This window comes from Lissotriton helveticus, chromosome 10 (assembly GCF_964261635.1).
Source record: "Lissotriton helveticus chromosome 10, aLisHel1.1, whole genome shotgun sequence".
In the NCBI taxonomy this organism is placed as follows: Eukaryota; Metazoa; Chordata; class Amphibia; order Caudata; family Salamandridae; genus Lissotriton; species Lissotriton helveticus.
This window is the reverse complement of record NC_136071.1, coordinates 731,693,130-731,715,375: the sequence shown is the minus strand read 5'-3', so window position 1 is coordinate 731,715,375 and position 22,246 is coordinate 731,693,130. Positions and strand designations below refer to the sequence as shown.

At 46.5% G+C, this 22,246-nt stretch overlaps 1 protein-coding gene across 9 annotated transcripts in view; it reads left to right on the top strand.

The window, feature by feature from the left end:
• The window catches only part of DIP2C (DIP2 acetate--CoA ligase C (putative)), a 1,026,208-nt gene that overhangs the window by 942,778 nt on the left and 61,184 nt on the right, over positions 1-22,246 (top strand). For all 9 annotated transcript variants that reach the window (XM_078663289.1, XM_078663292.1, XM_078663288.1 and 6 more), the window contains 2 exons: positions 773-941; positions 13,820-13,990. In XM_078663289.1, coding sequence (XP_078519415.1) covers positions 773-941; positions 13,820-13,990 — 340 coding nt within the window. The remainder of the gene's footprint in view (positions 1-772; positions 942-13,819; positions 13,991-22,246) is intronic.

Here is a 22,246-nt window from a genome sequence, read left to right as displayed (position 1 = left end):
TTGCCATTTTTAATAAATTTCCAGTTACAGCCAGTGATTTCTTTCCGTGAGCTCTGGTTTCCTAAATGATTTAATGCCTCTCACAGTGATAGCAGCTATAGCCAAAGTCAAAATATTTGCTTCAGTGTATCCTTGAAAACATATATACTTCTCCAATAGGACACGTTGTCCTCTTCACATGTATGATATGCATTCTGAAGGTAATTTCAGTTGTTCCATACAATGAAAGAATAATCCTTTGGGCTTCTATTCCAACATAAAATTAACGAATGCTGTAAGAGAACCCCATAACTTGGACTTTTTCTTACCTGTTTTCATTATGTCTGCCTTGGAATTACACTGCCACTGTGCAGACTTTGGTCTGTTTGGCCATAAGATGTACATATAATAGATACAGAGAGAGCACATTACACACCCCTTTCATTTTTGTTTTATTAAGTCAAAGAATAAACCTCTTCACATGAGTGAAAATGAGTTTCATATAGAGGACGGACCCTGAGCACCAGGGTGGATCACCATCTGTTTAACCTAGCACTGGTTGTCAAAACGTTGGATTATAGGCTTGTTATGCTTTCTCTCATGGTCTTGATTATTTAATATCTATAATATGAAGAATCCTATGGAGTAATCTATAATATTACAGTAGTATCTAGTTCTCTTCCTACTAATGTATTTTATTATTTCAAAGAGGTTTAATACTGCATCTTTTAGGTCAGTATTTAAACTTGAATGCCTTCCTAATCTGTGCTGATCTTTCTCATGTCTTTTGCAGCGTGTATTCTGGACACCAGTCTATTTTGATTCCCCCCTCAGAGTTAGAGACCAGTCCTGCCTTGTGGCTTCTGGCTGTGAGTCAGTACAAAGTGAGAGACACTTTCTGCTCCTACTCAGTCATGGAACTCTGTACCAAGGGACTTGGTTTGCAGACAGATTCATTGAAGGTAATGTATTATGTTTGTTCAGTCTACTTAATGTGTTTTAAATTGCAGTCACAGTTCATACCGTAGAAAAATGCATTACCAACTGAACCAGTGTAACCACTTCTTCCATTTGACATCGGTTTTCTAAACATCCCTAAAAGTTCATTGTTTTCTTGGATGCATAAAGATTTGCTTTACATGACTGTGAATATATTTCTTCAGTTGAATCATATAAATCATTCCTACTCTCATACAGATCACCGCCAAACCACTTAGCATTCACATAGGCATTTCCATACTGGAACTTTAACATCATTGTAAACTGCAGCAATCACTGCCTTATAGAAAACCTCATCCAACTGCACGCCAAATAAATAACAGTTGTGGAAAATGTCTACATCTGGTTTTAACATTCGACTGACTAGTACCTCCAAGGTCATGAAAGCTCTATAATCATTTAATAATGAGCCCATGGCTCTATGTGAGATAAGGAAGATATAAACAGAAATCAATGAACTAGAATGGCAACTGTAGAAAATTAATAACCGAAAAGTCAGAATACATTTCCAACATCTCGGTAAGATGTTCAGCCTAATAACCATGTTACTCAATCCAAAATGAACAAGACTACTTGTATAGGCAAACATCAGACCGTGGCTTTATTCATATACTGATCTGTCTCCCAGTTTACGGAACAGGACAAGGAATGCATCCCAGCTACCTCCCCACCTGACCCGTGCTCTTGACCATCAAGAAAGTCCTTCTGTCAACAATTGCTGCCGTCCCACCAGAACGCTTGTATTCTCTTCCTACAGGTGTCTGCTCCTCCAGCCTCAGATGTCTTATATCAGATCACTCTTCAAACATAGGAAAAACTACTCAATTGACACAGACACCGGTCAGCCTATTTTTTTATAGCCTGTTATTCAGAAAACTGATTGAAAGAGCTGTTTCACTCTGACCTTAAACTTCTTGGACCAAAAAAAGCTATTTCCAAACCGTTAAAGTAGTTTCTGCCGTGTACAGGCAAATTGTGTACTTTGATCTTCATTTGTGTTGATCAGGAGAAAACTTTGATAAGAATAGGATTTGGGGTCCTTCTTAATGCTGGTTCTGCGTGGTTCCTTTGACACTGTCCATCACAACTCTTTTCTGCATATGGCATCCAAGAAACTACACGTGAATGAATCCTGTCTTACCTTTCCGACAGATAATGCGTCATCTTATTGCCCTTTCATGTCTCCTTCAGTTAGGACTGACTTTAGCATATCTCAAAACTTTATCATTTCCTCTCTTTTCATCACTGCATACTTCATGCTGCTATATGATTTCATAAAGCACTTTGCTTTATACTCTGCAAGTTGGCAAAATCATCATTTTACAATCAGAAGACAGCATCTCTTAAGTCCCCTAGTGATCTATTCAAATTGATCAATCTATTATCCACACCACCAGCCTCAGCACTTAAGGAACGTTCGCAGGACTTTTGTGACGGCATGGCTAAATATTTTCACTCTAAAATTCTTGAGATATATTCTTCCTTGGACAGTCTTAACTCTGAACTCTCTATTTCTGCCCAAAAGATTAATTCCTCACTCTGTAGTTCTCTCCATGCTAAGAAGAGGGATGCCTTCCTCTCTCTATCACATGAACAGACTGACCAGCTTCTAGGGTGATCAAATCAGGCTCCCAACTGGAATCTTGTTACGCGAAGCTGATGAAGTTGGGAAGGGATATTATTATTCCCCACCTAACATCAACTCTCAATCTGGTCATTTCCTCTGGGTGTTACCCTCTCACCTGGAAAACAACGGTTGTTAAGCTTCTGCTTAAGAAATTCAACCTTGATCCATCTGAATTCGAAAAACATTTCTTTACTACCTGCTCCCGCCATAATCTTGGAGAAACATCAAAATGCCCAGCTGAGTACCTATTTGGAACAGCATCTGCTGGATTCCTCTCCATGTGGATTCAGGAGTTGCCATGGATTTCAGACTGCTTTAATATCTGCTGTCAACAACATCCGCTTCCTGGTTGATGCCAGGCAGACTGCGTTGCTGATTCTGTTGGACCTATCCGCGGCTTTTGATACTATCTCTCCGACAAGGCTGACTGACTGCCTTCAGGAAATTGGGGTGACAGGCTCTGCCTTGGAGCTCTTGTCCTCTTTCCTGATAGATAGGTCACAGAGAGTAAAGATGGACCAATTTTACTCTGACCCCACACACACCTTCTGTGGAGTTCCGCAGGGCTCTTCTCTGAGCCAACCCTATTTAATATATATGTTTCTGTAGTAATTTAGTCCAATGCAGGGTTTAGTTGAAGCAGGATTTATTGTGAAGAACTACACAGCTGCAGGTCATCACTTGCCAAGAAGTCACAGGGTAGCAGTTACATTTCCAATCTTTAAACAATCACATTCTTACTCTGCACTTGACACTGTGAGATCATAGCATAGCATCAGACAAGATGGCAACCATAGAAACGAAATGGCAACCATAGAATACTACAGTTTCTCCGCTGTCTAAGTTGATTAGATCCTTTGGGCTGGAGGCATTCTCCTATGCCGATGATACACAAATAATTGTGTCTATCACAAAGGATATAGAGGCCGCCGCCAACTTTATCGATTGCATGCAGGCTGTGGCATCTTGGATGGTAAAGAACTACATTCGACTTCATGGGGCCAAAACTGTGGTTCTGGTCTTTGGTAGCCAAGAATCTATATGGACCCATTCATGGTGGCCAGGGATGCTTGGACTATGCCCTTGTGCTGCTGCTTCGGCAAAGAATCTTGGTGTCCTAGTTGACAATAAGCTGTCTTTAGATCTCCAGGTTACTAGGACTGCCTCATCCTGCTTCTGGGTTATAAGGATCCTTAGGAAGATCAATCAGTTTCTCTCTCTCCCCGCACGGAAACGAGCAGCTCTAGCCATGATTCTGTCCAGGATGGATTAGTGTAATGCATTTTATCTAGATATCAGTGAGGCATCTATTAATAAACTGCAACTTGTCCAGAATGCTGCAACAAGACTTGTCTTAGATTTTCCAAAATTCCACTCAGTTCCTGCTGCCATTCAGAAATTGCATTGGCCTCCAGCTGAGAGACTAATCTTGTTCAAGGCCCTAAGCATTGTTCATAGGGCGCTTTATAACTCTGGTCCAGAGGGAATCAAACACTTGTTCCTACTAGACTGCATCACTTAAGGTGGGGGTCCCGCAGGGATCTTTCCTTAGTCCCACACTGTTTAACCTTTATATGTCCCCCCTAGCAGATCTGGCTGAAGCTTATGGAGCTAAAATTGTTTCGTATGCGGACGGTACTCAATTGCTCTTTACATACGACAGAAAGTCAGATCTAAATGGTGAAACGATAAAGGTCTGCCTTTCAGAAGTGTTCTCGTGGTTTCAACTTCACCAACTAAAGTGTAACCCAGACGAGTCTGAAATCGTCCTTTTTGGTCTTCCCCCAGATACTGTATGGCGAAATTGGTGGCCACAGGATATGTCTCCTCCCCTAGCCTCAGTGGAGTCAGTCAAGAACCTGGGAGTAAGAATTGATGACAATCTATCTCTGAACTCCCAAGTACAAGCGGTTGCGGCTCCTGCTTTGGAGTGTTGAAAATGCTCATAGAATTTCTGCCCCTCCTTACTGTAATGCACAGAAAAACCATAGTCCAGGCATTGGTCCTGTCTCAGTTGGACTACGTTAATAGTCTTTACTTGGGAATCCTGGATGACCTACTGACACGCCTGCAGGTTGTGCAGAACTCCGCGGCTAGGGCTATCTTTATGCTCGGGTCTAGAACACGTATGTCTAGTCATTTGAAATCCTTGCATTGGCACCCAATCCGGAAGAGAATCATATTTAGGTCTATGTTCCTGACCTTTAAGTCTCTTCACGGGCTAGGGGCCTGACCCTTAGGAAGAGAGTTCAATTCTATTACCCACGTCGCACTTTGAGATCTGCAACACTGCACTTAACATGCGTCCCCAATTTGTTCCTTGCCTGAATTGGTGGTCGGTCATTTCAATATCAAGCAGCAAAGATATGGAACAGCCTCCCTTTGGAGCTGAGAAAGACACAGGACCTCCTTCCTTTCAGGAAATCATTGAAAACCTTCCTTTTTCTACAATAGTTGACATCCGCTAGCCTATTGCTGTGTTCTCGTTAGCCCTATCTTCCATTCGCATCGCTGGGACACTCCTCGGAGTAGACGCGCGCTTTAGAAATCCCAAATAATATAGCAGCTGCATTCTGCCGATAAAAGTCGGCTGGTCAAACCCAAGTTCAGGCGGGTAAGGTGGGAAGGAAGAGCCTTTGCAGTGGCGGCCTCTAAGCTCTAGAACACCCTCTCCTGTCTTGAGTCACACTTTCTTTTCTTAAGTCTTTAAAGACCATTTCGTTTTGCCCTGTAACTGTTCTTATAGAGGATAAATGCTCCTGTTCACCTGGCAGTGGAACCGCTTAGCGCCTTGACGCCTTTGGGCATTTGTTCGTGGTTTATACGTTGGTCATTCATTTATCATTCACTTTGCATTGTTCATGGTCCACTTAGGTTAGCCCTTCATAAGAACACTGCAGCTTGAGGTTTGGTATTTGTGGCTCTCAGACTCCCCTTTTCACAAGTTTCCCTTACTTCCACTCCTTTTGACAATCCAAATTCCCATATTAGACATGAAAAATTGAAGATGGTCCTTGTGTTTTGAGCCATTGAATAGGTTCCATTGACAGACATTCAGCATGGGGTCTACTTTGGCTCTTTTGCAGTGGACAAGAAAGCAGGAGGGTCTGCATACAATCCACAAACATAATCTTATCAATCTCTTATTACAGAAAAAGACTCTTTCAATATGGTCATGTTGGCTCAAATCCTGCGAGTTTGTGAACTAGGTGACTGGCTGTGTTTGATACCCCGTTATGATGACTGTTTTAATTGTCGTGATTGGGGTCCTTGAATGAAACACGTGAGGTGCGGTGCTAGTGTGATTTGCTGTTTGGATACTGTTCTTCTCCCTTTTCCCTTTTAGCCTTAGTTCTCTTCCAGAGCTTTCATCGGGTACATGATCATTGTTGCTCCATTTTTGTGACAGCACTTTGTGCTTTTATTCTTACTTCACAGACTGGTTGGTAAGAGCTTAAACTTAGCATGCTGTGGAACATTCCCAAGGCATAGAAAAAGCTATTTTGTTCAGTCTGACTGTCTTATTTAATAGGGTAAAATCCCTTTTATCCATCATCAAAGAGACTCATTGAATGAGGCCATTTGAAGTGCTTCTTCAGGGTGGACCATTCTCATACCAGAACAGAAACCTAGACATGCCGATGACCTGTTACTAGTTCAGTTGCTTCACTTTTACCGCAGCATGGTTGTTTTTGAAGGCACTCCGCATGTTGGCCACCTTCTTGAAAGTTGCCAATTTAGCTGTGGCTTAATCTGACGTATCACAGGGTCTTGTAATGGGACTCCCCAGCATCTATTGATTTATGTACCAAGCAAGCAAAGAAAGAGCTGAAGATCGGGGCGTGGCCAAGATGGCGACGGAGTGAGACGTACTTTGCTGTCCCTCCGGCGCCGATTCTGCTTAGCATTGTGTAGCCCTCCGGAGCACCGCGTTACGGGACCCCCCTGGCCTGTGGCGCTTCCTGCTGCTGTGGAGCGCGGTCCGGTTGTGCATTCCCGGCCCCCGAAGGTGTTGTGCAGGGGCGATTGCGCCGCAGGCGCCGCGGCGGACTGAGGCCTAGGAGTCCCCGCCCTCGGGTGGTGACGAGCGCCGGACCTGTGGAGCGGTGTGCGGCCGAACAGTATCAGCGGAGAGCCGGGCCTGGAGGTGGCCTCACTGCTCTTGCCCCGACTCGCACCAGCATCGGCCCCCCTCCCCTCCCGATCCCTGCTGCAGATCCGCGCGGACCCGGTAAGAGAGGCTGTGGGTCCGCGTGGGGGACTCCCGGAGGGGCGGCTTGAGTCGCTTTGCTGAGACGCCCGGCGCTGCTCCGGTGCGGCCCACTCCATTGGTCCTGGGTCGGGGTGCCGGCCGGCGCCTGGAGCCGCCTTAGGGGTGCTGGTAACCAAAGCCCGCGGGGGGGGGCGGCGGCCAGGATGGATGGGCGCGCGGGAGCGCCGCCCTTCTCCCCCCCCCCCCCCCCCCCCCGTCTAACGGTCGAGCGACGGCTGGGAGCCGTCATTGAGGAGAGGGGCCTATAGCCGCAGGGAGCATTTGGAGGCTCCGGTGCGCCTGGACTTCGGCCGGGCACTGCGGGGGGGTCACTGACCTTGGGAGATATTTGCTCTCGGGCCCGCTCTGCTCGACGAGGAGCCTGCTCTGCCTGCAGATAAGGGCATAGTGGGCGAGGATTTGTCGCTGGAGTGTCTGGAGCTGGCTGACGGCACCCACTGGACCCGTGGGACGGCCTAATTTGCTGTTGGGGGCCCACTACATAGTTGCCTCTGTTGCTGGCTTGTCGTGAGGCCTGGAGGCACGAGTGACACGGTGCACCGCGTGGACGCCTGATCGGAGTGGTGAGCTGCGTATCCCTCGACGGCATTCCCCCCCCCCCCCCGGGATCATCGTGGTGTGCTTCCTGCTACTGCCTGGCCCTGGCCATTGTCGGATCCCGGAGGTGGCGGACGGAGCCTGAGATCTGCATACCCGTGTGGAAGGGGGAGTTGTAATGGCCGCTTCTCAGCGGAGAGGGAAGCCTGGTAAAGATGGCTCATCCAAGGGATCCCAGCAGCCGGCGTCCCCTGGGCCTAGCGCCTCACCCAGATCGAGGGACGACGATGACCCCGCCACCAAAGCAGTCATGATGGAGCTTTTTTCCTCCATTAAGGAAGACATCTCGGACCTTCGATCTCAGCTGGCATCGGACCTCCGTGAGGTCGCGTGACGTGGACGGTATAGGTGAGCGGGTGGCCACTCTGGAGGATCATGACTTGAGTATGGCAAATGATGTGCATCAGCTGCAGCAGGATGTGATTCGGCTCACGGAGCAGAACCTAGACCTACAAGCACACGCGGAGGACTTGGAGAATCGTTCGCGACGGAACAACATACGCTCAGTGCCTTGGGATGGGGAATCTGGTGATCTCCGGGGCTATGTCTTGGCACTATTCCTGCAGCTCCTGGATGACGAAGATCTTCATGAGATTCGGATGGACAGGGTTCACAGGGTTGGCCTGCCTAGACGTGGAGGAGGTCCTCCACCCGACATCTTGGTGTGCGTCCACGATTTTCAAATGAAGGAGCGCATCCTGCGTAAGGCGAGAGAGACTCCATCGCTGCAGTTCCGGGGTCACCACCCACAGCTGTATCAAGATCTGGCAGCGTCGACCCTTCAAAAGAGACGCGAGTTTCGCCCTGTGACCGCCTTTCTGAGGGAACGTAACATAGCCTACTCTTGCGGTCATCCATTCCGCATCATTTTCCGTTGGCAGAATAGACTGCCGCAGATCAGATCGCTTCAGGCAGCAAAGGACCTCTTGGGTATCGAGGACGTAGACCCACCCCATGAGAGCAATGGCTCCCCGTCGCGGAGGAGACGGCGATCCTCCTCATGGCAGAGGGTGGGCGGGGAGCCGGAGCGAAGACGGCTTGACCGCGCGACCAGCCTACAGGAGAGAGGAGCTGAGTTGGCTTCTGTGGTGTCGGCCACGGAGGCGAACTCACAGCATGGCTCCGGGGCGGCTTGAGACCTGAGATGACAGTCGCATGGCGCCGGAGGGGCGCGACCTTGCAGGTACCGTGGGTAAATTTGTACTTTTTTTCAATAAGTTGCGACGTCAGGAGAGGGAGAAATTGGAGACGGAACTGGAAACACTCGAGCAGGCCCACAAACTTAATCCTTCACGGCTGACCCTTCGCCCGTTGACGGCGGTTCGGGGGAAGTTGCGAGCTCATTACAACAATAGAGCGGAATTCACATTGCTGAGATTGCGACGCCTATCATACTTCCACGGGAATAAGGTGGGGAGACACTTGGCTCGTCAATTGAGGGACAAGAGGGAACGGGAATACGTGGGAGGGATTCGTGACCCAGCGGGTGATCTACAGTACCGTGATGAGACTAAGGCAGCCATCTTTGGTCGCTTTTATGCGGACCTCTATACGGGGGAGCCCCTTGACACCGGTGCACAGCGGGAATATTTTTACGGAATCTGCCTTTACCACAAGTGTCCAAGGAATGGAACGAGCTGCTGGAAGCCCCGATTACTAGTGGCGAGGTGCTCGATGCCATTAAGGAACTGAAACCTCACAAGGCGCCGGGCCCAGATGGCTATACCGCACTTTTTTACAAGACATTTGCCACAGAGGTGAGTGACTTTCTAGTCTCCCTTTTTAATGACATGGCTGTCTCCGGTACCTCCACCGGCTCCCTCGCGAAGGCCGTGATCTCGATCTTGCCTAAACCGGGGAAGGACCCCACTCTCTGCTCTTCATTTCGCCCGACGCCCTTCTCAACATAGATGCCAAGCTCTATTCCTCAATCATTGCACGCAGGTTGCAGGATTTAATGCCGGCAATCATACACCCGGACCAATCTGGGTTCATTAAAGGGCGTCAGACACACGACAACACTAGGCGGGTCGTACACTTAATAGAGAAAGCTGATAGGTTTCGGATCCCGGCGGTCCTCGTGGCCCTTGATGCTGAAAAAGCTTTCGACCGAGTGAACTGGGGCTTCCTGTTCAATACGCTAGCGGCATTCGGTTTTTCGGACAAATTCTTTTCCATGGTGAAAGCGAACTACTGTAGTCCCCGCTCTAGGGTTGTGGTGAACGGCCGCCTGTCAACGTTCTTCCCGCATTCCCGTGGCACCAGGAGGGTTGTCCTCTCTCCCCCCTGCTCTTTGCTTTGAGCATTGAGCCGCTTGCAATTGCGGTGCGGGAGCACGAGGGGATTCAGGGCCTTCCCTTCACCGGGGAGCAGCATAAAATTACGCTGTTTGCGGATGATGTTCTGCTCTCCATTAAGGACCCGGCGCAGTCTCTGCCATGTGTTCGGGAAGTCCTGCTGCGATTTGAGGAGGTGGCTGGCTTCAGGGTCAATTTTGACAAATCCTATTTATTGAACCTTACGCTTTCGCCCACTGAGGTGGAGCGGGTGCGGCCTTTAACTCCGCTGGCCTGGGCCTCTAACTCCATCGTTTACCTGGTGGTCCACCTGACGCCCACAGTTGGGAAGTTGTTCTCGGCGAACTTCCCACCGTTAATGGCACGGACTCGAACGGACCTGGAGCGATGGAAGCCCAAATACCTATCGTGGCTGGGCAGAATCCATGCCGTCAAGATGGTTCTCCTGCCCAAATTCCTGTACCTCTTTCAGGCACTCCCTATTCCACTGGACGGGGAATTCTTTAGGCGCCTTAAGACTCAGATACTCCGGTTTGTCTGGCAGGGGGGCCGAGCGCGACTCCCCTTCACGGTTTTGCGGCGGCCCCGGGGAGAGGGGGGTGTAGGTCTTCCTGATCTACATCTCTATTACAAAGCGGCTCAACTTAGAGTGCTGGTGGAATGGTCGCAGCGAACATCGGAGAAACACTTGCTGCACATGGACAGGAGTGTCGCGGGCAGGTCGATTTGGGATCTTGCTTGGAAACCCAAGAAAGACAGGCCCCTGAACGCCTACATTAGTACTCCGACTAGTACCACCCTGATGGTCTGGGACTCATTGGCTGCTGATGACCGATGGACCACATTTCCTTCCCCATTCACGCCTCTGCACTTTAATCCAGCTTTTTTGCCGGCGCTGCAGGAGGGCCCCTTTACGGTGTGGAGGGAAGGCGGTTGCAGAGCCTTGACCCATCTATTTCACGGCCCTGTTCCCCTCTCCTTTGACAATTGCATGAGGGACTATGGTGTCCCACCATCGGAGCCCTACCGCCATGCCCAGCTGCTTCATTGGGCCACGTCGCCTGACGTCCTTGCGGCAGCTACGAGACCTCCCTCGCCTTTTGAGGCCTTCATACTCCGGACCTCTACCATGAAGGGAGCCATCTCCTTTCTTTACCAGCTTCTACTTACCTCGGCAGTGTCACCTCGTCCCCGCTTTATGGGACATTGGGAGGAAATCCTGGGGCGGGATATCTCAGGCAAGGAATGGTCAGCACTGTGGCGTGATATTGCCGCATACAACCACTCGTTAGACCTGAGGGAGGCCCACCTTAAGACGCTCATGGACTGGTACCTGTACCCAGCCAGACTCCACTGCATATTCCCGGCTACCTCTGACAGGTGCTGGAGGGGCTGTGGCCTGCTTGGGGACTTCCGCCATATTTGGTGGGATTGCCCGGTCATCCGACCATACTGGGAGGAGATCCTTTCACATCTCAAGGATATCCTTGGCTATCCTGTGGCGGACTCTATAGACCATATTCTGTTGGGTCTCCGTGATCCAGTCCTTGAACATCAGACACGCGCGGACAAGCAGATTTTGTGGCTGTGCGTTGGAGCTGCCAAGCTTACGCTGGCCGCCGCCTGGAAAAAACGGAAGCACCGGCGAACTCCCTGTGGCACGCAAGGCTGTGGAAACTGCTTAGCATGGAGAGGGTTGCGGACATCTTCCTGGGCAACTTCAAAAACTTCCAATTCCGCTGGGGTCCTTTGGTTAGCTCCCTTTCTAAGGGCCTGCCATCTGCGGTGTGCCCGTCCTCCATACGCACACTTCACCTCTTTCAGGTTTAGTTGAGGGTCCTCTGTATGACTGGATCTGCTGTGCTTACCACCACTGGGGGGGGGTGTGGGGGGAGTTGGGGGGGGGGGGGTATGGAATTTGTTATTTGTTTGTTGCGGTACATGCATGGGGGCCGAAGCCTTTCAATCTGGACTGGTTAACCTTCTGGGCGTCAACAGCTACTCATCTATGACTGCATTTTGTGCAGATGGACTTCCTGCGCTAGGCTTCTGCCGCTTTAAGCGCCGATGCCATAGAGCTTCGCTCTACCGCCTGCCTGTCTGCCTTCTAAATAGTACGCATTATCGATCCTATAGGCTTCTGATTGTGCCCCCAGTGAGGGATGATGTGCGGGTTTACCGCTGTTTTTCTTTCTTGTTTCTACTACATACTAAAAAATAAAGATTTTACAAAAAAAAAAGAAAGAGCTGAAGGGGTGATTGAATTGGTGCCCTCTTCCTCTCTCTGTAGCAGAGCAATCCTTCAACCCTTCGGGGTGGAGAGTGGTGGTTTTTAGGGGGAGTACTACTGCAGTGTTTTATAAGAACATGCAGGAGGATACTCCATTTTTTTCAGTTAAATCTTGCAACTGAAGTATTGTAATGGTGTGTAGACAAGAACACTGCAGGGATATTTATCTCTGAGGTGAACAGACTTTGCAGGCCAACACATGCTTCTCATGAATGTGGACTCCATCAGTGGGTGATGCCACTCTGTCCCATAGGTGGTGAGCTTTGTCTGTATATGAGCATAGGGTCACCCAGAAGGTGTCACTTCTTCCTTCTTGGGAGAATAGAGAAGCCAACTGTTGTGACGTTGCGGTATTTGACTGAGGAGGCAAAGCATAAGCATTCCACTGACCCTCTCTTACTTACAAGTTAATGCCGCATTTGAGAATGTCACATTAGTTCATGGCAAAGCCTCTGGTACCTTATCTGCCTTATGGGCTCAGACTTTCAGGTTGATCCTACCTTCTCGTCATCTTCCTTTTCCATGTAGTATTTTGCCCACTCCTCTGTGATCCATCACTGAGCAAATCATCTTGAAAGAACTTGCAGTGTGCTCCAAGAAAGTAAATGTTATTCAGGTAACCAGGGTCTGCTCACCAGGTGTCAGTATATGTAACTAAGTAAGTGACTTTGCCCTTGCCATTGAGGTTAACCAGATGCTTTGTTCTCTGTAAACACTTTTCCTTTGTTTTGCATTGCGCCAGATATCACATACAGGTCAAGTTCTGCCGGTCCAGGTTAGCAGTTATTGGCACCTAAAGAAGAAGAATGTTTCTTTTTGTATAGTTCTCATGTGAAATTACATTTGGTGGGAGCCAAACCCCCACCGTTCATACCCATTTGTCCAGGCAGACTTTTGCATTGCCTTGATATTAAAAAAATCGAACTATTAAACTCTGCAGATCTCCAGTATAAATGCCCTGAGTCACTATTCCTCGTTTGTTTTATGACACGCTTTGCAAGTCTGTGAAATGTTTGTTTTTGAGACACACAATACTTTACTGTTTAATGCTTGTTTTTGTGCTACCACAATACATGTTTGCCCACTGTTTGTTTTTGCTGTCCTCGAGGCAAGTTTGTTTAATCTGTGTTTGGTGCTCAATATAAGCCTTTTTAATGTTGTTTGCTATATATAAGGCAAGTCTATTTAATGTTAGCTAAATGTTTGTGTAGGATGTAATGCAAGCCTCTTTTCAGTATTGGCTTATGTCGTATACCAGCGGTACTGAAAGCCAGGGACCGGGGCCATAGTAATTTCTGTGATTTCAGCTTCTAAACAAAAACAAACAGGATCCGGTATACATCAAATAACTATTCTAATTTTGCAATATTTTATTTTATCCACAAACTGAAAGTACAAACGTCGAAATTTGAAGTTTAGTAGGTAAGGTGGAACTTTTCAAAATGTAGTTTTATTTCCAAGTGATGCAGCAATATACTAGTCTCTGGCATCTCACTGTTTTTGCTCCTATTTCTTGCTGTCTGTACATACCAGTGTTTCAATTGAGTTCTTCAGTTATCCTCACTAGATTCAGTTTGCTATGGCTTTGTTGCACCACCAAATCATGCTAAGGAAAACAAGTTAATTTTTATCTTTCAATTACTTCACATTTACAGAACATTTTAAAGTTATATATATATATCATGCTGTTAATGGCTTTATTTAATAAGAAGAATGATGATTTAGCTAATAAGTGCTGCAATTTTTCTCATTCTTAGGCACGAGGACTGGACCTCTCTCGAGTAAGGACCTGCGTGGTAGTGGCCGAAGAAAGACCCCGGATAGCTCTCACGCAATCCTTCTCCAAGCTATTTAAAGATCTGGGCTTACATCCAAGGGCTGTTAGCACATCGTTTGGCTGCAGAGTCAACTTGGCTATTTGTTTGCAGGTAAGGTTATCAGATTTTTTTTTTAAAACAATGCGCCCTGAACACATTTGAAAATGTTCATATTCTAAAACCATAGTCAAATTTGTTATGTATTATAGGTTGCATAACACACCAGACTGGGGTAACAAGTTATTCAGTCTTTGTGAGAAGTCAAGGTAACTAGTCTGTGATAGGAGCCAGAAAGACCACTAGTTCATCACACAGAAGCAGGGCATTGGGGAATGGGTTAAGAGTCACATAAGACCACGATTTTAACTATCTTAAAAAACAAAAAAAAAAGGGTATGCTGTGGTGGAAGGCCAGTGGAGGGGATCCCTCAACCTATATAATCTGCCTCACTGCTGTTTCTTACTACAAGGAGTTAATTTTGAGCTGCTTTTTGGGAAATATTGACAGTTAAATGAACCTGTGTAATTGATTTTTATGAATAAGTTAATAAAGATAATCCGTTGCTGTTGTGAATTAGTTACCGAACGTTTAGGGTTCACATGGTCATGTCATCAAAGTCCAGTATCTGTATAAGGAATTGTTGCAACAGTTGCTACAGAGAGATACGATGAGCTCTAAGAGGATTCTGTAGATTTTGTTTTGCTGACTAATAGGTTAGATGTAGTCTAATCCGTAAACTGGTGCTGTTGTAGCCAGTTGCTTAGTCATGTATTGCCTTAAAACCTGTCATTAGTATAAATAGTTAAATTGATGAGTAACTATGCTCGCTAGTAGCCAACATTTTTTTGAATTCCACAAAGGTATGATGTAGCTTACTGCTGCAAACACAAGGGGATGATGGACGGAGCGCTAAAACGTTTGACACTCACCCCCAGTCACTATTAGATCTGGGTTGAATCCATCAGCGTTCTTTAGCTCACTTTGCCATTCCAGCTCAGACCCATCCATAAATATGCAAATCAGTTTTAACCCTGTTCTCATGGGAACAGTCCAGCCCAAACTGCCAAGCCAGGTCTTCTCTGGACCGGAAACAAGCATCCTGGGACCCGTTTCGGGGTAACACTCCCCAGCATTCAGGCTAGCTTGAATTCAGTGGCAAAGTGAGCAAGGGACCTACATCTGGACATACCAGAGGATGATGGAAGGAGCGCTGAAACTTTTCAGACACTCACCCTTAGTCACTATTAGATCTGGGATGAATCCATCATTGTTCTTTAGCTCATGTTGCCACCCCAGTTCAGACCCAGCCATATTCAAATCAGTCTTGACCCTGTTCTCAGAAAAAAAGGAAGTGCCCCTCTGTACAGTTAACTACATTTTGGCGCTTATTAAAAGCATATGTGCATCCCTGTGCTGAATTGTAGGTTAACATGCAACCTGTTTCCCAAGTATCTCTCACACTGCACAAGGAATGTTTTATTAGTTATCCTCACCAACTTTAGATGTATTTGGAAGAAAACAACAATCTAACCACATATACACAACAGTTGTTCACAGGTATAAAATAGTAGAGACTATATGGTGCAGATCTCTTCGTAACTCAGGAGCCCAGAAATAGAAAAGCCAGAGGTGCAGTGACTAGATTGGATTCTTAAGATCAAAAACAGTAGATGAGCACAGAAAAATGAGCAGCCCTAAACAAGGTCTCTGTATTTACCTGGTGCCAGAAGAATTCATGACTTACATACTTTTGCAGAAGGCACCGAAAACTGCAGGAGGGTTAGGGCTTCATACATCCAGTGCTATCACCAGGTAAGCCAACTGGTGTATGGTCATCGCTGGGTGACAGATGATGTAACTACTTAGAAGGAAATAGTCTCTAGTTGTGGCACCTCTTGAGCCAACAACTATTAATCTTCCCCCAGTCTTGTCATCCCAGCACATAAAAAGAATCTGATCAGTGGCAGAATATCGGAAACACAAATATTGTGTGGACAGAATATCGTGTCAAAAATATAGAGGACCAGAATATCGAGTAGATAAGTGCAAATAGGTAAGTATAAATTTACTATTCTTAACTCAAGATCTTACGTACCTTGAAGATAAATATATCGTCAAGGCACGTATATGTGGAGTTATATATAGTAAACCTTACCCATAGAAAATGACCTTCACAATATTCTTGTCTTCAATATTTTTTAAACAATATTCTGTCTCATGATATGTGTTTCCATATTTTGGTCAAATACCAAAAAATCACTAGTGGAGATCATGCTATGGTGTAGGTGGTTCAGGTTGAAGAGTAGGGCTTGGCCTGACCCACTTGACTCCAGCAATTACATAATTGAAAACAATCCCATCCAGCCTCACTCGCTACCTGTCAGACCCTTGCACGGATGGTCCCATGTGTCCGTGATGGTAGACTTTAATGCTTAAAGAGTTCCAATTTGATTGAATACTGCACTTAGTGTGGGAAAGGTTTGGCTTTTTTCAAGTAGATTTATTTGTGTTTGGTCAGCAAATCGCCACATTCAAATCACCGTAGTATATGTACACTTTGGTAACCATACAGCACAATCCAATCCCTCACTATGTCCGTTTATAACTGCCGATCTAGGATAAAAGATAGCCCTCGTGAGCAGAAGCCTAGCCCTAAAATCTCGTTGCAACAATAGACTGTAATGATACTATGTCCTATTGTGACATGATGATCAGTCTTTCCTTAAATCAGTTCTAAGTTATACATCAAAGCTTTTGTATATGGATCTTTCTATTACGGAGAGCATGTCATATATGGGCACAATGGTACATGCCCTCTGGTTACCTAATGATGTTCAGATATTCTGAAAACGTATATTGTCTACCCTGAATGCGCTTGAGACACCACATCTCACTCATCTTTCAGTGGAAACAGAAGTGATGCACACTGCTATTTTCATAACGAAAATGTGCAGGTGTGTCTTGGAATCCCAAGTTCTCAGTTGATAAAAGGCTGTCTGCACTTAACCAAAAGGCTTTAGATCCTGTTACTCACTGGAAACCGTAGATGGTTTCAAATTGAATTTGAAAGGATCCAAATACAAGATTATGTCTAACACAGTATCGTTGGTGTGGTCATTTGGTTTTGTTACATATACCTGACTGATAGCACAGAGTGACTCTAAATACAAAGATGCTCGATCCATGATGTTCAGTTGTTAGTATACTGACCAAGAAAATGTATCATCTGCACATTTTTTCCATTACACTTTCCTTTCTCTTTTCCTTTTTTATTCGTTTACGTATTGAATTATATTCTCCCCATCTCTTCTCTTACATTAATGTAACAATGATGGAAATTGATAGCTTATTAATGCCAATACACTTGTTTTTCTAAACGTATGCTATTTGCTGAGAATGTGATATTTCTTGACATATCTGTGAAACCTATTAGAGGTTGTTTGTAAATCAAAAATAAAATCTGAATCAGCAGCTAAGCAGTGCAGGCAGGCGTGACTGAATGACAAGAATGTATGTGGACTGAAGAGAGACTGATTGACAAGTTAAATGGAGGAGGTTGTTCAGCCCTCCATTTCGAAAGAGCTCGAACAGGAAACACTTAACTTTCTCTTGGGATACTGCGGCTCGTACAGACCATAGATTTTCTACGTACAGGATTGTGTGATGAATGGTAGAAGCGAACCCTGTACTCACATGGGACAAGAGAAGGCTGGCTGCATGCCAAAGGAAATGCTGCAGCAAGTACATTCTTGGGTGATTACAACAAGAACATAATCACTCTACTTAAGGAAAACAAGTTGTGCCCCTGGAGTCAAACAACTGACAACATGGATTGAGAAGGGTGGTTCACTCTGGAGCAGCAGAAAAAAAAGTTAAAGGTTTTTATAATGCAACTTAAAGAATGGAGTCCAGCGAGCATAGATTAAAAGCATTAACTGGAGATGCTAAGAATCTGGAAAAATTCAGGCTACAAATAGTTATCAAGGACTAACCCAAGAGGTTGTAGTAAACACAACTTGGCCACACTTTGATTTCAAAGCTGGTGTCTCAGCTAAGGAGCATCAGATTAGCAACCTGTTCTCAGTCGTAGATAACTACGAGTCAAACAAACGTGTAGCAGGAGATTCCGACTCTGACATAACGAGCTAGAAGACTGTACCAGGGAACACAGAGTTCATCTTATCAAAAAACTGCATTCAAACATCTTGCAAACCACAAAATAAATCAGAACACATGAAGTAGAGTGAAAGTGGGGATGGATGTCCTTCTGGTTAATCATAAAAAGCACTAGTGTTGGCTGGATAAAAACATCAAGAATTCACTAGCAAACAAACCGCTTTTCACAAAGAACTGATATTTACATAAAACATACACTTTGGAAATCAATGGACTAAGGTTTATAAGTTATTGTCCCATGCATCATAAACCCAACCCCAGGAAAATTTGATATCAAACATGTGTTGCATGGTAACCTAAAGTGGTTCTTTTTGCAGAAGAGATCTGACTCTAACTAGTCTACAGTTGTAAAGTTCTTTCTGTGACACCAGATGTGGATATTGAGCTACCTCTTGTCTCTTTGAGGCTTTTTCTTCATCCAAATTCTTACAGTGTACAAGGGAAATATGACCTCCCAAAACCCCGTAAGGACTGTTGTAAACAAATGTCAGTGACAGATCCTCATCAGTTTGCCTGTGGTGACTGTGTTGATAAACCCAAAGGCCCTGATGAACCCAAAAACCATATGAGACCATGAGGAGAAAATCTGTCGCCAAGCATCAGGAGACTCTGCGATGAGAACGATCAAAGTCGAAGAATGTGTCCTGGTTCTGTTCCCGGTCTAGAAGTTGCAGGAGTCATTCCAAAGGTTGGTCATGGTCATGCTCTTTGGGTAAGTCAAAGAAAAAAAAATCCAAGCCGGACTTGGCACACTTCTTGCCACTCACATACTCCTGATAAGGCACAAGGGTGTCACCATGCCTCTCACACTGGCTCCCAAAGTTGATCAATGTCTGAGCCCATCCTTGCAACTTGTCCCGGCACAGCTCATGTTTGCGGGGCTGTCTGCAAATTGGCAGATCGAAGAGTTTCCCCAGGCCATTCTCCGACTCTTTGGATCCTTACAGACTCCCTCTGGTGCACCTTCAGACCCATAGGAGTTGAGAGACCCTCCATCTGCGCCATTTGGACCCTCTGAATCCACCACTGAGCTTCCTCCGGGTCATGTTCTGACTCTGCCACCCCACCCCACGCTGGTTCCCAGAGCTTGTACACCGATGCCAACTCCATCGATGCCAGAGGACAAAGTGCAAATTGTGTTCTGTGAGTTGGAGCCTATACGACTTTGACAGAGGCCACACTGCTTCTGTTGAGGTGTCACATCCCCACTTGACTTGCCATCTCCGCAAGGAAGTCTGCAGGCCATTTAATCCTCTACCCCCGCAGCCCTACCTACCAAACACCTTTGGCGTGCGCTTAGTGGAGCGCTGCCACCTATTTGGAGGCAGGATCCAACGATTTTGGCAGGTTGGCAGTCCAAATACATTGGGCCGGGGGTGTAGGAAAGTCCCCCGTTTTGCAGGGCTACTCCCTAACTTTTTGCTTAGAACTAATGCCAACCTGACTGAATTGTGTGCTGGGATCCTGCTCACCAGACCCCAGCACTTGTGTTCTTTCCCAAAACTGTTCCTTTACATTCACAACTGGCACAACCTCTGGTGTATCCTTTCCCAAAACCATACCTTTGCATCCACAATTGGCACAACTTGTGCCCCTCCCCCGTAAGGCCCTTCTAAAACGTACCACTAGTACCAATGGGCCTTGTGAACAGCGAGAGCCTATGAGGGCGCAGCAAGTATTCTGCCACCCCCAGAGACTCCTCAACTGACCCATACACCCTGCCACTGCAGCCTGCACGTCAGAGTAGGATCCCAAACCCAGAAGTCGACATGCCACCCATCCCTAGGTGTCTTGCTTAACAAGCACTACCTGTGGCATATTCATGTCACCCCTCTAGTAGGGTGCACTATACCACAGGTGAGGGCACAGTGGCACGAGCACTGTGCCCCTACAGTGTCTGTGCCTTTCACAGACGTAAGCGCAGTGAAGCCATTCCAAGTACCTGGGCTGGGAGTTTGTCATCACAAACTCCCAGGCTCCATGATGGCTTTACTGAAGACTAAGAAGTTTGGTATCAAACTTCTCAGCACATTAAACCTGCACTGATGCCAATGTCGGATTTAATGTAAAAATGCACTCAAAGGGCATCTTAGAGATGTCTTCTGAAACACAACCAGCCCTTGTGTGGTTCCTGATGGCAACCAGCCATCTGCCACCACCAGACCTGTTTCTGGACGCCTTGGTAGAGAACCCTCCGCTCTCTGGGTCTGGAAACGAAGCACATCATGGGCAGAGGTTTCATGCCTCCTCCGCCATGATGGGCAGGCTCCACAAATAGGGAGCTTCAAAGGCCTTCCACCTTTTGTTAGCTACCCTCGGCCTTTTGCTGCTATCAGCAACTGGCTCTCACCGGTTCTGACCCTTTTTTGGGCGCAGGAACTGTTAGGAAAACCTAGCCAGGAAGGGAGGTGTGCCCACCTTTGTCAACCCCACCCCACAGGTGAGGGAGGCGAGGTGAGGCGCACATCTCAGCCCCCTCCATCTTGAAGATGAGGGGACTCCGCCAATTAGGAAGAGGATTATGCCCCCGTCCTACTGGCCTAGGGACATTTGGGGCCCCTTCAAGGCCTTTCTTGCAGCACAACAGAATGACCCCCCACACAACAGGAGCAGGGTATTGTCCCAACTGGAGTGGGCTAAATTGACAGTCACGCTGTATTATAACTCATTGTATACAACCATCCCCACCTATGGTTTCTTAATGCGTCCTTATTTTGAAAGAAGACAGATGGATGGAGGAAGTGGATGTTTTTTGTGGTTGGGCAAATTGTGATACCACTCGAAATGGGCCTATAAAGTATTGTATGTATATTACATAGCATATTGTATTACCAGCTGTGTCTCGAAGGTAACAGATATTGAAATACCACATGTTTGTAACCGAGATGTCCTTTCTTTGTACTCAGTGCTTTGCCTTGTCATTCACAAAAAACTAAATAAAGATTTAAAAAAAAAAAAAGATCTGCAGTGTTAGGACAGTGGCAGACCCCTCTCATTCCCCCCAATCAGATTAGGGTCCTGGACCCTGTGCCAGGAGGTGCTATGACTCTAAAATGATCTATTTGCCACTGCTGAGATCATACAGAAGTGTTTGTGTTGAAACTTCCTTGTCACCTCTTACTAGGCGACTCATTACACCTGAAGTAGAACTCGGACCAACTGCATGCCATCCCGCCCATACCACTCATGCCCCCAGTTTTGAAGATCAGGACCTACCAAGCCCAAGTCATCCTAGTGACCCTGGATTGGGCATGAAGAGTATGCTATGCAGGCCTCCTAGGCTCGAGCGTCTGTCCTGCGATCTGACTGCCCCTCTGTGAGGACTTACTGTCACAACAACAGACCAGGGTTCTGCACGTGGTTCTTGGCAATCTCCACCTTCATCCGTGGAGATTCAGTGGCAAAAGCTCAACAACTTCGGCTATTTTGGTAGCCAGGGGTCCCTCAACAAAAACTGTGTATGCCTGTCATTGGGAAAACTTTGGGTTCTGGTGTGGTACACACCAGATTGACACCCACCTCCAGTCTGAGTTATTTGACGTTCTATTGTTTAAATTTTTTCTTGCCAGGCGAGGTTTTGCTTTGGGCACATTTATGAGGTACCTTTTGGCTCGGTTGGCCCTTTCTACGGCTGCTGTTCCCACCCTTGTTATTTACAACACCGGTTGTGATCCATGTTTTAACCCCTTCCATGCTCATTACGAGCTCAGCTCGTCATGGCATGCACCTCTCAGGTGCTCGTGACGAGTTCACACCAGTTTTCGTTGCTGTCCAGCACTGCAGGGGAAACTCTTAAGCAGTGATGTGGTTAAAAGGTTTTTAACACTTGTTTCCTCTCCTTTTGTCATGCCTCAGTGGGACCTTAACTTGGTCCTCACCATTTAAAAAAAAAAAAATGTATTACCCATGAATGGTACAGTTATAACAACAGTTACACGTAGAACATTGTGCAATCATTCAGTAACATACAAATCGGTTGCCTTCATTATCACAGTGCAGATCATGTCATTGCTTCGTTTGGTCCTCACATATTTGATGTTGAATCTCTGTCCTTTGCGGCTTCTCACCCTCAAGATGGTGTTCCTTGTTGCTATTACCTCAACACAGTGAGTGAGTTTCAGGCTCACTGTGTGAACCCACCATATACACGTCCTCCTTCCCAGACTAGCTAATTCTGCGGACCGGAGCACC